Source organism: Tamandua tetradactyla, chromosome 9 (genome assembly GCF_023851605.1).
Source record: "Tamandua tetradactyla isolate mTamTet1 chromosome 9, mTamTet1.pri, whole genome shotgun sequence".
NCBI lineage: Eukaryota > Metazoa > Chordata > Mammalia > Pilosa > Myrmecophagidae > Tamandua > Tamandua tetradactyla.
Window position 1 is genome coordinate 99,022,189 of NC_135335.1, and position 17,868 is coordinate 99,040,056.

At 36.2% G+C, this 17,868-nt stretch overlaps 1 protein-coding gene across 1 annotated transcript in view; it reads left to right on the top strand.

The window, feature by feature from the left end:
- Window positions 1–17,868, top strand: part of ITGA1 (integrin subunit alpha 1) — a 185,111-nt gene that overhangs the window by 151,897 nt on the left and 15,346 nt on the right. Inside the window, exons 21-26 of the mRNA XM_077117125.1 lie at window positions 7,850–7,926; window positions 10,394–10,483; window positions 12,076–12,178; window positions 14,806–14,919; window positions 17,143–17,247; window positions 17,391–17,495. Coding sequence (XP_076973240.1) covers window positions 7,850–7,926; window positions 10,394–10,483; window positions 12,076–12,178; window positions 14,806–14,919; window positions 17,143–17,247; window positions 17,391–17,495 — 594 coding nt within the window. The remainder of the gene's footprint in view (window positions 1–7,849; window positions 7,927–10,393; window positions 10,484–12,075; window positions 12,179–14,805; window positions 14,920–17,142; window positions 17,248–17,390; window positions 17,496–17,868) is intronic.

The window sequence follows — 17,868 nt, forward strand, 5'->3', positions numbered from 1 at the left end:
TGCTGCATAATATTCCATCATATGTATATGCCACATTTTGTTGATCCACTCATCTGTTGATGGACATTTGGTTTGATTCCATCTTTTGACGATTATGAATAATGCTTATATGAACATCGGTCTGCAAATGTCTGTTTGTGTCGTTGCCTTCAGCTCTTTTGGGTATATACCAAGTAGTGCTCCTGCTGGGTCATAGGGCAACTCAATATTTAGCTTCCTAAGGAACCGCCAAACAGTCGGTAGCTTCACCATTATACACTCCCACCAGCAGTGCATAAGTGTCCCAGGTCCTCTACATCCTCTTCAACATTTATAGTTCTCTGTTGGTTTAACAGCAGCCATTCTTATAGGTGTGAGGTGGCATCTCATTGTAGTCTTGATCTGCATTTCCCTTATGGCCAATGAAAATTAAGGTCTCTTTCATGTGCTTTTCAGCTGTCTGTATCTGCTCCTCAGAAAAATGCCTATTCACTTCTTTAGTCCATTTTATAATTGGTTGTTTGTTCTTTTGTTGTTGAGTTATATGATTTATTTGTATATACAGGAAATCAAACCTTTGCCCAATATATGATTTCCAAATATTTTGTCCCATTGAGTTGGCTGCCTTTTCACCTTTTTGACAAAGTCTTTTGATTTTGAGGAGTTCCCTCATTTGTCTATTTTTTCTTTTGTTGCTTGTTATTTGGGTATAAAGTTTAGGAAGCCACCTCCTATTACTAGGCCTTGAAGGTGTTTTCCTACGTTTTCTTTTAGAAGCTTTATGGTGATAGTTCTTATATTTAGGTGTTTGATCCACTTTGAGTTAATTTTTGTGTAGGGTATAAGATAGGGGTTCTCTTTAGTTCTCTTGGCTATTGATACCCAGTTCATCCATGCCCAATTATTTAAAAGACTGTTTTGTCCCAGTTCAGAGGATTTGGGGGCCTTGTCATAAATCAGTTGACCATAGATTTGGTGGTCTATTTGTGCGCTCTCAGTTCTATTCCACTGGTCAGTGCATCTGTCTTTGTGCCAGTACCATGCTGTTTTTATCGCTGTGGCTTTACAATAGATTTTAAAGTCAGGGAGTGTTAATCCCCCCATTTCGTTCTTCTTTTTTAGTGTGCCTTTAGCTATTCAGGGTCTCTTTTCCTTCCAGATGAATTTTGTAGTTAGCTTTTCTAAATCTGCAAAGTAGGTTTTTGGAATTTTGATTGGTACTGTGGTAAATCTGTAGATCAATTTGGGGAAGATCGACCTCTTTACTATATTTAGCCTTCCTATCCATGAGCAGGGAATGTCTTTCCACCTATTTAGTTCTCCTTTGATTTCTTTTAGCAATGCTATGTAGTTTCCTATGTGCAAGTCCTTTACATCCCTAGTTAAGTTCATTCCTAAGTATTTGATTCTTTTAGTTGCTGTTTTGAATGGAATTTTTTCCTTAACTGACTCATTGTATCTTGCTTGTATAGAAATGTTACTGATTTTTGCACATTAATTTTATATCCCACCACCTTGCTGAATTTGTTTATTACCTCAAGTAACTTTGCTGTAGATTTCTCAGGATCTTCCAGGTATAGTATCATATCGTCTGCATATAATGAGAGTTTTACTTCTTCCTTTCCAATTTGGATGCATTTTATTTCTTTGTCCTGCCTGATTGCTCTAGCTAGAACTTCTAGCACAATGTTGAATAATAGTGGTGACAGTGGGCGTCCTTGTCTTGTACCTGACCTTAGGGGGAAAGCTTTCAGTCTCTCTCCAGTGAGTACAATGCTGGCTATCAGTTTTTCATATATTCCCTTTATCATATTGAGGTAGTTACCTTCGATTTAGAGTGTTTTTATCAGAAAAGGATGCTGAATTTTGTCAAATGCTTTTTCAGCATCAATCGAGATGATCATGTAAATTTTCCCTTTCAATTTGTTAATATGCTGTATTACATTAACTGATTTTCTTGTGTTGAACCATCTTTGCATTCTTTGTATGAACCCCACTTGATCATGATGTCTAATTCTCTTAATGTGCTGTTGGATTCGATTTGCTAATATGTTATTGGGAATTTTTGCATCTATGTTCATTAGGGAGATTGACCTGTAGTTTTCCTTTCTTATAGCATCTTTACCTGGTTTTGGTATTAAAATGATATTAGTTTCATAAAAGGAATTAAGTAGAGTTCCTTTTTCCTCAATTTTTTGGAAAAGTTTGAGCAGGTTTGGTGTTAGTTCTTTCTGGAATGTTTGATAAAACTCCCCTGTGAAGCCATCTGACCCTAGGCTTTTCTTTGTAGAAAGATTTTTTTTTTTTTCACATGGGCAGGCACCAGAAACCGAACCTGGGTCTCAAGCATGGCAGGCAAAACTCTACCACTGAACAACTGTTGCCACCCTGTAGGAAGATTTTTGATGACTGATTAAATCTCTTTACTTGTGATTGGTTTGTTGAGATCTTCTATTGCTTCCTGAGTCAGTGTAACTTATTTGTGTGTCTCCAGGAATCTGTCCATTTCATCTAAGTTGTCTAGTTTGTTAGTGTATAGTTGTTTATAATTTCCTCTTATGATTTATTTTCTTTCTTCAGGGTCTGTGGTAACACACCCCTTCTCATTTCTGATTTTGTTTATTTGCATCCTCACCCTTTTTTCTCTTTGTCAGTCTTGCTAGTGGCCCATCAATTTTGTTGATTTCTCAAAGAACCAACTTTTGGTTTTATTGATTCTTTCTATTGTTCTCCCATTCATTTATCTCTGCTTTAATCTTTGTAATTTCTCTTCTTCTATTTTGCTTTGGGGTTAGTTTGCTGTTTTTTCTCAAGTTCCTCCAGGTTTGCTGTCAAGTACTCAATTTTTGCTCTTTCTTGTGTTTTAATATAGGCATTTATTTAGGACAATAAATTTCCCTCTCAGCACAGCCTTTGCTGCACCCCATAAGTTCTGATAAGTTGTATTCTCTTTTTCATTCATCTGCAGATAGCTGCTGATTTCTCTAGCAATTTCTTCTTTGACCCACTGGTTGTTTAAGAGTGTGTTATTTAATCTCCATATATTTGTGAATGCTCTTGTTTTTCTGGTGGTTATTGAGATCCAGCTTTAGCGCATTGTGATCAGAGAAGGTGCTTTGAATAACTTTAGTATTTTTAAATTTATAAAGACCTGTTTTGTGCCCCAGCATATGATCTATCCTGAAGAATGTTCCATGAACCCTAGAGAAGAATGTACAACCTTGTGCTTTGGGGTGCAATGACGTATATATGTCTATTAAGCCTAATTCATTTATCAAGTTATTTAACTTATCTATTTCCTAGTTGATGTTCTGTGTTGTTATTCTACCTATAAAGGAGAGTGGTATATTGAAGTTTCCTACTATTATTGTTGAAACAGCTGTCGCTCTTTTCAGTTTTGCCAATGTCTATTTACTTTAGAGTTCCTTGATTGGAGCGTAAACATTTATGATTGTTATATCTTCTTGGTGAATTGACCCTTAAATTAGTATACAGTGTCTTTCTTTGTCTCTTATGATGTCTTTACATTTAAAGTCTATTTTGTCTGATATTAGTATAGCTACTCCTGCTTTCTTTTGGTTACAACTTGTGTGGAAAATCTTTTTCCATCCTTTCACTTTCAATCTATTTGTTTCTTTGTGTCTAAGATGAGTCTCTTGTAAGCAGCATATAGCTGGATTATGTTTCTAAAACCGTTGTGCCAATCTGTATCTTTTAATTGGGAAGTTTAGTCCATTAACATTCAAAGTTTTTACTGAAAAGGCATTTCTTGAATCTACCATCTTATCTTTTTTATTTTATTTTTCAGAGCTATGTATTCTTTTCCCTCTTTCTCTTTGTATTCTTTAAATTACCCTTAGTGGCACTTTTCAATTCTGTGCCTTCCTCCAGACCTGCCTCTCCTGTCTTTTCTTTTCAGCTGACAGAACTCATTTTAGTATTTCTTGTAGGGCCGGCCTACTGTTGACAAATTCTTTCAGGACTTCTTTGTCTGTAAAAGCTTTAATCTCTCCCTCAATTTTGAAGCACGGTTTGGCTAGGTACAGAATTCTTAGCTGGAAGTCTTTCTCTTTCAAGATCTTGAATATATCATATACTGCATTCTCAACTCCTGGGTGCTAGTTGGATAGTCTGAACTCTGTCTTATTTTATTTCCCTTGTATGTAGTAGATCGTTTTTCTCTTGCCGCTTTCATGATTTTCTGCTTTTCTTCAACATTTGACGGACTGATTAGTATGTGCCTTGGGGAAAGCCTATTTGGATTTATCCTGTTTGGAGTTCTTTGGGCTTCTTTGACTTGTCCTTTATAAGAGTTAGGAAATTTTCCCCCATTATATTCTCAACTACTTTTCCTAGCCCTTTACTCCTCTCTTTTCCTTGTGGGACACCAATAACTCTTATATTTATGCTCTTTTGTCTATCATTTTGCCTATCATTTCCCTTAATTCCCATTCAGTTTTTTCCATCTTTTCTGCCGTTTGCTGTTTTGAGTCTTCGAAGTCAGTTATCCTGTACTCTGTGTCACTTATTCTTTCTTCTCTCTCTTCAAATCTGATGTTGTGTGCCTCTAGTATGTTTTTTATTTGGTCAACAGAGTCTTTAATTTCTGTAACATCTGCTATTTTTCTATTGATTCTTTCACATTCCTCTTTATGCTCTTCTACAGTCTTCTTGATCTCCTTTGTGTCATTTGCTATCCCACTTATTTTATTAAGTAGAGTTGTATGACTATCTTTGACTAGTTGTTCCAATGTCTGTCTCTCCGCTGGTGTTTTAATTTGGTCATTTGGCAGGGCTATATCTTTCTGCATTGTGATATGCTCAGTGATCTTCTGTTGTCTTTGTGGCATGTAAATATCTTGATTGATTGACTTTGGGAGTTGATTTCTTTCAGTAGTCTAAGGCTTTGCGTTTGCGGATGGTTGTACAAGAGGGAGCAGGGCACAGAGTAGGACATTCAATGCATTGATTTTTTCAGGGCAGGTATAGACGCAAGTTGGGGATGTTACTCTGATGCTTATGAACGTGGGTACCCAGCGGCCAGGGAGGATGTAGCTGTGAGGGTGCACCAGTCTGGGGGGGCATAACCCTGGTGTGCAGTGGTCTAAAGCATGGGCACTTTGTGCACATGCATAGAGCTGTGGCAGCAAGTCAGTATTATGCCTTCCTGGATTGGAGGCAGATGTAACCCGGCTGCCCAGGTCAGTACTTTCTCAGAGCTGGGAAGTGAGACTGAGGGCCATGTGCATGTGCAGTTTTAGTACTGCTGAAAAAGTGCAGTGTCATTTTGAGCTGAATGACATGATTGGGGGCTTGTGCACATGCATAGGCCTGGGAGTGTTGTAAATGGATGCAGAGCTCAGGTGGGACAGAGTGAGGCTGTGAGACACTATGGGCGGCAGGGGTGGGTAGACTAGAGTAGCTTAGGTATGGAGGTTACTGTCCGCAACCTTTATGCAGGCAATTTGTTGAAAAGACTGTTCTTTCTCCATTTAGTTGTCTTGTCACTCTCATTTAGAGGGCTGCACTTGAGGTGGGGTGTGGAGCAGTTACTGGTGGGGTGGGAGCGCCTGGAGTGCTGGGAATGGGAGTGGGTGAGGGGATTCATGTGCATGGGGTATGGGGTGAGTCACCAGTCACAGGGCTGTGCTGGTGAGGGTAGTGCGCCCAAGGAACTCGGCCTATCTTACTTCCTAGTCCCCAGCTCCTGTTCATGCACTCTTGCGGGCTTCGTGGCTCCATGCCTGCACACCAGACTCCAGCTTTCTACCTCTCAGTTCCTCAGCCTCTGCAACCAGGGCTGCCACATGTGGTGCAGAAGGCTCTCCCAGGTCAGCCGCACTCCCGAATCACCACCTTCGTCTCCCTCCTGTCCCTTCTCTAACTTTTCCGTGGAGCAGGGCTAAGCTCGAGCTACTCCTTTCGGCCATCTTCCTGGAAGATCATATATACTGATCCTATAGTATGTTTTGATGTACTTTTTAGTGTACAGTGTAAAAAAAGGATCCAAGAATATTCTCTGTGTGTGGCTATCCATTGCCCCAGTGCAATTTGTTGAAAAGACTATTCTTTCTCCATTTAGTTGTCTTGTCACTCTCATTGAAAATTAATCTACTGTAAATGTGAGTTTATTTCTAGTTTCTCAATTACATTTCTTTGATTTGCATATGTATTCTTATACCAGTACAACACTGTCATTACTATACCTTTTTATTAAGTTTTCAAGTCAGGAAATGTAAGCCCTCCAACTTTGTTCTGCTTTTTCAAAATCCTTATGGAAATTCAAGGAACCCAGAATATTGTATAATGGCTATTCTTGGTCCCTTGTATTTCCATATGAATTTTGGAATCAACTTTTCCATTTCTGCACTAAAGCTAGCTGGTATTTTGATATGGATTTGCTTGGAACTGTAGGTCAATTTAGTGAATATTGTCATCTTAACAATAGTTAGTCTTCTGATCCATGACTGCTGGATGTCTCACTATTTACTTAAATCTCATTTAATTATTTTCAACAATATATTGTGGTTTTCAGAGTGCAAATTATGTCCCTTTTTTTGCTAAATGTGCAGTCTGTACTCATTATTCACAGATTCTGTATTCAAAAATTTTCCTACTTGCTAAAACTTATTTGTAACCCCCAAGGCAAAACTTGCAGCATATCTGTGGTCATTCATGTATATGAACAGAATACAAAAAAATCTGAGCTGTCAAATGTGCATGTTCCCAACTAAGGTCAAACAAGGCAATACTCTGCCTTTTTATCCCAGTCTCTTACTAGAAACAAGTGCCCTTTTTGCAGTATATATATATATATTTTGCATTTTTGTGCTTCTTGTTGGTGGCCCCAAGGTTTTTTGCGGGGGGAGGGGGAAGTGCATGGTCCAGAAATCAAACCTGGGTCTTCCGCATGGAAGGTGAGCATTTTACCTTGGCCCCAAGTTTTTAATGCTGAACTGCTGTCTAGTGTTCTTAACTGCGAGATGGCTATGATGTGCCTTAAGGAGAAATATATGTGTTAGATAATCTTAGTTTGGGCTTGACTTACACTGCTGCTGGCTGTGCATTCACACTTAATAATCAACATTATACAGTAATTAAGGTGTCTTTAAACAGAAACACCGTAAGACATAATTATGTGTTGATCAGGTGGTGTTATAACTACTGCGAATAACAAGAATCAACTGTACTTTATTCTTTTTTGGTGTTTTGTAAATGGAATTGTTTCCTTCAATTCACTTTCAGATTCTTTATTGCTATAAAATGTATAAAATAAAATTTAATTTAATATTTTGATCTTGTACCCTGCAACCTTACAGAAATCATTTATTAGTTCTAATAGTTTTTAGTGGATTTCTTAGGATATTCTGTATACAAATTCATGTCATCTGCAAATAAAGGCATCCTTTCTAATATGGATGCCTTTTAATTTCCTTTTCTCATCTTATTGCCCTGGCCAAAACCTCCAATACAAAATTGGTTTCCATCAAAGCAAAGAATAATTACCCCACTTAATGGGGAAAAAAATGAATTTTCGTTCATTTTCATTGACATTTACTTTTCAGTATGATATTCACTGTTGAGTTAAGGAGAGTTATGATTAGTATAAATAATTCATATTAATATCATTTCTATGAAGAGCTTCCAAATAAATGTGCAAAGATATTGCATGTATGTGTTCAAAAGCACATGTACACCATATCTTATTCTACTCTATTTTGAGATGTGACGGGGATTTATTTTATAAAATTATAGTTTTTAATTTCACAATTTGTGAAATATTGTGTAATATTTATGTAAATCAAATATTTTAATCAATGTAAATGTTTCCTTTATCATGTTACTAATGATATGTATTTTTATTTCTTAGATAACTTTCAAAATATTATTTCAGTTTAATGCATCTTATCTCATGGAAAATGTGATCATTCATTTAAGTGCAACAAGGTTGGTTTATATGTGTGTATCAGTAGATTTGTGTGTGTATGTAGATATATATATAATTTCCTTCATGTATTTAGAGTATTTTGCTTTTTATACTCACCGGCAGCTTCTTATAGCTTCTGTGGGGCCATGTAGAAGTGGAAGGCAATAACCCACTGTGCTTCACAGAAATGCCCTCATGAGTAAAGAGAAAATAAAGATATTTTTATTTAAGAGAAATAATACACCTAAATGGATTAAATCAATGGTTCTACGAGTTGTAGCATATGGTGTAATCACACATCAAATTTGTCAAGTTGCATTGAAATTTATTCAAAATTTCACAGGCTCTGCTGATCTAAAATTTTTTTCTGACTGCATTACAGTTAACTGAATCTTCATATGGACTTAAAGTTTCATGATATCCTTTTATAACTTAGTAAGTTTTGTCCAAATCACTCAAATCTTCTGAAAGATATTGTAGAACACATAGACTAAATCAGCAAGGATTTATAAGGAAATAATATTTCCTTATTTTCAGTAAGGAAATAGAAATAGAGGCTTAACTTTCTTCTAAGAGTAATTAGCCCATGAGATATAAGCTCCTGAAATCAAGCTGTGTCCCAGGCCTCTTCTCTCCCAGTAATTAGCACAGTCACTGGCACAAACTAAGCATTAAATTTATATAGAGTGAAAAAATATAGATAAAAAAGGAATGGATGGATGAATGGATAAATTCTATATGCCTAATTCAGTTCAACTCATTGACTATTTATTGACATCTACTATAGATGAGATATTGAATTAATCACTGTAGAAAATATATAATTTAATATTATAAGGTTAATATTATAGCAAAGGTTGAGTCTAATATATAAACCGCAATAAAGGGTAAAGAAAAGAAACCCTTTAGAGAAAGATAAACCCTGTGTCAGAGAGACTTAATGGAGGCTGAAATTATATCTGTTTGGCAATGAGAACTCAAGAACGCTTTATCAAGTAGATTATAATTGAGAAGCACCTTAAAGGATAAATAACATTTCAAAAATTGAGAGGTTGATGGATAGGGCTGGACTGAACATTCCTCATACACAGCATGAGAGAAAAACTCAAATTTACACCAGTAAAGGATCTATTTGGGGAAATTAGTTAACTTAGCTGAAATACACAGATATTACAAGGAGGTAAACAGGGAGGGTGCATCCTACCATGTTATGGAAGGTACTGAATGTCAAAACGAGATATTTTTCCTTAATTGAACAGGCCATGAGGAACCAGAAAGTTTTTGAGAGGTGTGTACAGAGCTGTGCTTAGGAAGATTAATTGGTTGTAGTGTGGGATGGGTGGGAAAGAAGGGGGCCATTTCTACCAGTCCCACAAATACCTATAACCCAAGGCAAGATGCTGCTTTCACTCCTCTTGCTCATACCAAGCCCCTTTAGACTTTTGCAGAGTCAGTAAAAGGATCTCATCGTTCATCCTGTGAGGCAGTGTGCTAGGCACTTGGTCTTAGACTCAGGGGAAAGAGTGGTGATCATATTGACAGCTAACACTTATTTCCTATGTCCCAAGCACAGTTTTAAGCATTTAACATTTATCATTCATTTAATCATAAAATTCTCATTTTATACATGAAGAAACTAAAGCACGGAGAGATTAAATTTCCTGCTGTTTGGCCCCAGAACTAGTATTCACAATCACTGTATCATTTTGTACATGTCTTTTAAATACAGGGCAATATTAGTTATGTGAATGTGTATGTGTGTGGATACATGCATTTATGTATGTACATAGTATAAAATTGAAATGATAACTAAAATCAAGGGAATAAATAAGTGCTTAACAAGTAACATGAACATCAAGGACATAGTGTAGAAAGAATAGTGAATGAGAAAGCAAAAGATTTCAGATTCACTCTTAGCTGTGTGACCTTAGCCTAGCCTCTGTCAAGGTTCTCACTGGTAATAACTAAATAAGAATCATCTGGTGATTTGCATTAAAACCTCAAATTCCTGTGTCCCAACTGGGAGTTGCTGAATTCACTTTCTTCTAGGAGAGAGGCCCAGGTGCATGGGTGGGTCAGTGGTAGAATGCTCGCCTTCCATGCAGGAGACCTGGCTTCGATTCCCAGACCATGCACCCCCCAAAAAATAATAAAAATAAATAAAAAATAGGAGAGAAGCCCGACACTCTGCATATTTTATCAGTTGCCCCAGGGATTCTTAGCTTAGCATTGCAGAAGTTCGCAAACCTCTGAACTGTGGTTCTCAACCTAACTGCCTGTCAGAATCAATTTGGAAGCTTTCAACAATACCCATCTCTGACTCTTCCTTCTCCCTACCATGAGTGAAAACTCAGGAATTCTACTCTTTTTTTTTTTTTTGCTTATATTTAATTGCCAAGACAGGTTTCTCATTTCAATTCTTAGAAATAAGTAGTCTCTAAATAGTCAATAGGATAATTTGTCATGAATGTGTTGGTTATTTTCTAGTGACAGCGAAGAACCTCCTGAAACCCTTTTTGATAATGAAGTAAACGTTTCTATCCCAGTCAAATACGAAGTTGGACTGCAGTTTTACAGGTAGGAGGATACTGGACTTTGGGCTGATGCCTTTCTGCTAACCCAGTGCTTCTCAAAATCTGATCTGTGGCCTAGAGCTTTAGCAGCATCTGGGAACCTGTTAGAGAGGCAAATTCTCAGGCCTCACCCCAGAACTACTAAAGCAGAGACTCTGGACTTGGGGCTCAGAAATCAGTGTTGAGCCGATGATTTGTAGGAACCCTAAAGTTTGAGAGCCATTGTGCTAAGTAATCCAAGATGTGAAGTGCTAATGAATTTGTAGGCCAGTCTTACCTCCTAAATACACTGAAGATCCAAAAGTCTTTCACAAAAGGCATCAGTGGTTAGAGTTAGTGAGATCACCAGCATGTTTCTTGGCCATTATCCTCATCATATGGGTTCTGATTAGTCTGCCCATTTTGAACACATAAAACTAAATCATTTCTCTTTGACAAGAGCTATTTTTTTCCCTTAGCTAATCATAAACCCTCCTTTCTCCTACAGACTTCTTATCTGTTCAGTCAATCACACGGGCCAACTTTCCCTCAGTAAATCCCCTTGCTTAAGCAGGAATCCAAGCTTTTGTTATATATACCTTATATAAAAAGGATAAGAAGCAGTGGAAGCTTGCATAAAAGTCTTATTAATTTATTTTCTATGGCATTTACTCTTCACCAATGACAGACCACAAAAAAGGAGGGAAGTAAAGAATATGCAGATAGATTTTGCCTATATATCCTAGCTTATACATCTAAACTCTGTTGACTGCTTCCTATTTTGTTGTATCCATTTCTCGTGGTACAAGGAATTTTCCGTTTACTTAATATCAAATTTGGCAAACATTTCTAAATGTCTTTGTCTTTTCTTAACTGAAGTGCTGCTTAAAATTTAGTTATGTTTCATTCTAGCAAGTTCATCCATAGAACATGAAAAGTTGTATGGTGAAGATTAAATTTTCAGGTTTAACAGTGGAAAATATAGATACATTTCATCAATTATTAAAATGCAAAAACAATTGTTTAATCTATTTAAAAGTCAGCACCACTAAGAATATCAAGTTTTTAAAGTTAATTCATGGAAATTTCACATGATAGCGATGGCATTTTCATTTTTAAAAATTACATGTATTTTAACCTTTAAGAGCCAAATAAGCATCAATAATTATTGAACTAAATCATATAACCCTTCTCCTTAAAGATTTTTTTTTTTTTTTTTTTTTTTTTGACAGAGAGAAGGAAGGAAGGATAGAAGGAAGGAAGGAAGGAAGAAAGGGAAACATCTTTAAACATTTTCTTGTTTTATTGTATTCTGTTTCTCCGTTTTTGTTACATGGGCTGGGGCCGGGAATCGAACCGAGGTCCTCCGGCATAGCAGGCAAGCACTTTGCCCGCTGAGCCACCGCGGCCCGCCCTCCTTAAAGATTTTATTCTTAGGTTTCAGGGTAGAATTTCTCCCAATTTGAAATTTCTATAAGTAATTTTTGTGGGATCTCACATGGTGTGAGTAAGAAAAAGAGAATGTAGTCAAATAAAAGTTAAACTTTATTGTGTTTCATTTTCTTTTAATAAAAATGAAGAATTTTCAATTCTTCTTTTCAATTTATTCCTTTTAAGCTCAGCAAGCGAATACCATATTTCGATTGCAGCCAATGAGACGGTCCCTGAAGTTATTAATTCTACTGAAGACTTTGGAAATGAAATTAACATACATTACTTGGTAAGAAATTACCTCCAAATTAGGATTCTAAAAGAATTACTTAGAAATTTATGTTAGACAGCAGTATTAAGAGGCATGTAGAAACTGTCCTTTCAACATTTAATCATTTTTTGTAATTATTTTGCAAATAATTTCCAGCATATTTTTCTTTGTAATTCCATTATTTTAAAATAATTTTGTTTAAATTGTTGATGATGATACCCTGAAGAAATTATCAAGACCTAAGTTTCTATCTGCCTCATTAGTGCAATTAATTAAAATGCCTTCTTAGAAAAATGAACTATATTATCAGAGATACTATCCATAAGGCTGTAGATTTGATTTGCGTTATTTTTTTCAATATGACTCATTAAAGTATTTTTTACAGTTATGAATATTTCAGAAATTGATTGTTCCTGGAAATTAGCATGAATGCCACTCACTCTGGGATGAATTTTTTTAATTCAAAGCTACTACATTTCTCTAGTTTCACTTGCTTTTCCTGAGTAAGATAATTCAGCAAGCAAGTTAAAGAAAGAAGGGAGGGAGAGGGAAAGGGAAGGAAGGAAAGGGGGGGCAAGGAGGGAGGAAGAGAAAAAGGACTTTGAATGTTGAGGATCTTCATATATTTTCTCTTATTATTGTCCAAACATGAAACAGGTACTCTTAAACTATTTTAAATGATGTTAATATAAATGCCTATATTCCTTATCTTAAAATTTTGTGCCTCTGATATCACCGAGATAAATTTTAAAATTGGAGTAATAGAATAAAATTAATGAGCGTTGTTAAGGTGAGACCCAGTAACTTTACGTAGGAATTTACCCTAGGTAATTATTGGTGATTCAAAGACTTATTATACTCAGGGCTATTCATAAAAATGTTATTTGTAATCGTTTAAAAATTAAAAACCTAAGCACAATCTAAAAGCCTAACAAGAAGAAATTGCCCAAATAATCATATGTTTATTCAGTGGGGAGACAGCTGATTATAATAGTTCAGTGGGCATATTTTGAGCAGGAAACCCTAATCCTGTTATTTACTAGCCCTTCAAACTTTAAGATCTTTATTCTTGTTCTTTGTTTCCTCATATATACAAAGGGAATAATAATAGAATTACCTATTGGGGTTGTTAAAGGCTGAAGTCAGCAATTAATGCAAATGAGAAGCTTAGCACATGTTCCTGGAGCATGGTCAATAATTAACATTGTGGTTGCCAGTGAGTAGCTATTAAAAGTCATAATCTCAAGGAACGTAAAAGCTTATGGGAAAATGCCATATTATAATAAATTTTACCACCAAGGTACAATATTTTGTATATTATATGCTGCAAACTTTATAAAATACAAACATACACAAATAATAAAGACAAGTAACTTATACACAAAAATGTTACCCAGGTAGTGTAATTGCAGGAAATTTTTATTTTCTTTTTGTTTTGGATATTTTCCAATGTTTCTACCAGGCACATTTTTTTATCAGAAAAAATAAATGATATTTACTGAATATATGATTTCGTGCTATCAGGAAACAGATGGCATTAGACTGGGAGGTCATGCCAGGCAAGCCCAATGCATATTACAATAAAAGGGTCAAAGAGCACTGCCAATAGGCGAGGCACATCTTGTCAGGAATCTCCAGAATCTGGATTAAGAGACACTCTTTAATCTTTGACTATCACAGAAAATTGCTCCATATTTGCACAGGGCTTAGTCTAAAAGTTCCAGTTAGATAAGTCAGTTGAATATTCTGGCATCTGTCTGTGTAGATCAGGGAACTCCCTATTCACTTAAGGAACTCTGCCTTCTTGGAGTAATCCCGGCCAGCTGTGGAGAAGACTTGGAGTTTGGAAAACATGTTTGAGTGGTGGGAAGGTTGGAACACAGCACCCAGTTTTCCCCACTTCAATTTTGCACCATTTTAAGCAGTCAAGGACTTCTGGGTAATGAGTTTGGCTTCCCCTACATTGTACCCAACTTCCCTTCCCTAAAACCTACACTCCCTGTTGGAGGCATCACATGTTATTCAATGAGAATACAAGGTACTTGGATAAAAAGAGACTGGGATTGCGATTAGGATCAGCAGCAGTTTGTGACACAGTAACTCTAGCTGGGGATAGGATTGTGAAGGAAGCAGGTGGGTATCTGGTTGGTGTGTACACTGGTGGCAGATTCCAGCTGGCCAGGGTTAGAGATGACTTGAGTTCGGGTAATTATGGTAAACCCAATTAAGGCAAACAAAAGTATGCTCACCTTTTCCTAGTGGGTCAGGTAAATTGTTCTACTTTCCTTCTAGCTCCAAAAAGACAGATAAGGTTGGAAAGGATGAGGGCAAGATAAATATTCAAACGCATGATGAGGAAGAACAGTTTTCTATTTTGATTTTCCATTCGTCTCAGTCCTGTTTTGGGAGTGGGGATGAACGAACAACATGGCAGAGCTGATGAATATGACCTAACAGCCACTAAATGTCAATTTTGTTTTTTCTGGTTTAATTGCACCAGTTTTTTATGCAGTGCCATGAACTGTCTGCATTCATTTTGGCATTTAAAATATTATACAGTTGAATACATCAATTAAGAACTTAAATCCAAATAAGTTGGATGCTCTTGAAAGAGAAAAAAAAAGATTGCATTTCTTTGTTTACAGATTAGAAAAAGTGGACATTTTCCAATGCCAGAATTTAAGCTATCAATTTCATTCCCCAACTTGACATCGGATAATTTTCCTGTGCTGTACCCAACTGGATGGTCATCTTCGAATGTAAGTCACACAGGCCTTGAAATTATGTCATTAATGCTACCTTTTTCTCGTTGTGTTTAAAGCTTTTTGAAAGTCTTTTGTTGCACGTGCCAGTTAAGATAAAGGGCTTTACCAAAGTACATGGAGAGGCATTAATATTAATAACCTCCACTGGTTATTTAGAAGACATATTCGTGTCCTTGGGTTGCTTTAACAAATTACCACTGACTGGCTGGTTTTAAAAAACAGACCCTCTGAGAAAGAATCCATTCTATTCATCTTATGTTGCTGCTCGCAACCCTAGGAGTTGCTTGGCTTGTGAGAGCCTAACTCCAATATCTGCCTCTGTCTTTCCATGGCCTTCTTTCCTCTGTTTGTGTCTTCTCCTTTCCTGGCTTCTGTAAGGACAGTCAGTCATCATTGGATTTAGTGCCCTTCCTAAGTGCAGGCTGATCTCCCCTCGAGATCCTTAATTACTTCTGCAAAGACCCTATCCTAATAAAGTCACAATCACTGGTGCCTAGGGTTAGGACTTGGATGTATCTTTTGGGGCAACTATTCAACCCACTGCAGTAAAGTTTAGGTCTGTTAATTTTTTATTCATGCCATAAATGTTTGTTACACCTTTAATTTTTTGTGGGGAAGGGAGGTGGGCAAACAACTCTATAAAGAATCTTCTTAGTTGCTCCTAAGCACACAACTGCACATAAATAGTTGCTAATGTGGGAAAGCTGGTGTCTGTTTTGCATCCCCCCAAATTAAGTAATCTTCAGACAGGTAAAGCAGGAATAAAGAAGAATAGCATATGCTTTCTTTTTTCATGGTGTTTGGAAACATTTAGGTATCTGAGAAAATCTCAGAGAAACATTTTTAAACCATTTTAACTACCCTCTGGTAAACAATTTGGAGCAGTAGTCAAAGAAAAGCATCATATAGAGTGCTGAGATTTGTTACAGAATTCAAATGCTTATAAGCAGTACTTAGGGAATGACTGATTTTTCTCCACCTGTTGAGCTATAACTTTTTCATAGTTCCTGAATAATTACTGTCTGCTTCATCCTATACCCAGTTAATGAGAATGGTATTTTGTCCTTAAACAGTCTCTTAATTCTGCGATCGTCCTGTTCCAAATATTCCCTTCTATTGGGTAAAAGCATTTAACATAACCTCAGAAAGACCGACCTGCTTTGTAGTTCTGTGCTCTTAGCACCCTCAAAACCTCCTTTACCAAAAAGAACAGGGGACGATATTGCTTGTTACTTACCCTCAAACAATGTATTATTGGACCTCCTTTGTACCCAGCATTAAATGAGTCTATATAGTAGTTAATCTTTGAGGTCTAGTGTCTAAAACATAGAAAATCACAAGTATTGAATTAATACAATTGGTCTTCAATTCAAATATTTTTTAAAAGAAAAAATATTCTCAGGAAGCAAGATATAGCAACAGTGGTGGTTGGCTTGTAATCAATTAAGTATTTCTATATCATCCTAAAGACAATGAAAAATAAAGTACTAACAGTTCCCTCTAATCTAAAAAAAAATAGATTTGTGAGAATCTAGAAAGAAAAGACACGTAATTTTCAAATTACTTATGAACCTTTATGCTTATCTTTGATCAAGAAGGTAGAGAACTGGGAAGCAAACAGTTTATTAAATTAGGTCTAGAGAAACACCTCAAGAACCAGCTATCTTATAAATATAACATTTTTACATCCATTTGGCTGTTTACTAACATTCCTCCCATTAGACTAATTTTAACTTGGTGCGTAGGACACTCTGAAAATATTGTTGGATGAATACATAGATACTAATGTAAGTCCCTTACTTTCCAACTCTGTTTAATTAAGCCATCACATAAGTAATCATACTGAAATAGTAGAGTTTAAGATTTTTCTCTCTGCATAGGGGAATTTATAAACTAATCTTTGATTTAAAAAACAATGAAGTTAATGAATAAATTACTTATGTAATAGTACATTCTACTAGCATCCTTTCTTTTCCATAACAATCTCACTGCTATCCGTTCCAATTTAAAAGTGGCCTGGTAATAGTAATTATGAGCTGGAGGGTGGATATATATGGCTGATGCGTATAGCCTCTTCCATACTGTGCACTGAAGAAGATGAATCTTTAATAAATGACAATGACTGTTATTTATAGATTCTTCAAATTCTTTGCACCAATTCATTTTTCCCACTGATATTGGGCATTTTCTGATAAAAGAAATGTTTTCATTTTTTAGAATGCAAACTGCAGACCCATTAGCCTTCAGGATCCTCTTAGTATCAACTCTGGGAAGAAAATGATTATATCCAAAACTGAAGATCTCAAACGAGGCACAATTCGGGTAAAACAAATGCTGATTTTATCTCATGTTTTCAAGTGAATAAATTCAATAGTGACCTAAAAATAACCATCTTAAGTATTTTAATATAGTATATTTGGTCAAACGGTGAGATTGCTGATCTGTACCTCTGGACCTTTAAACAGGACTGCAGTACATGTAAAGTTGCTACGATTACATGTAATCTGAATCCTTCTGACATGAGCCAAGTGAATGTGTCACTTATTTTATGGAGACCAACTTTTATAAAAGTAAGTGTTGCATTGTTCTGTACAACTATTGCATCAAATCAAAAATATTTATTCAGTCCTAGGTATGTGCAAAAGAAAGAACACGAGACTAGACGTCAAGAAAATTTGGCCCCAGCCCCAGCTCTCTTTAAGCAGCAATAGGGATTTCATTGTCCTTGTCTCCTAGTAACTAAGTTTCCTCCAATAGTCCCCTTGTGGTAGACACTTGTTTCAGTTTCTCTTATTCTTTTTCTTTACACCTCAAGAAATAAATGTCTCTATGGTACTAAAGCTTGTATGTATCATGTACTTTGGAAATGAGGTAGAAGACAAAGAATATTTAGAGTGAAAATCCTCGACACCGTTAAGAAAGGATAGAGCTACAATATGTTTT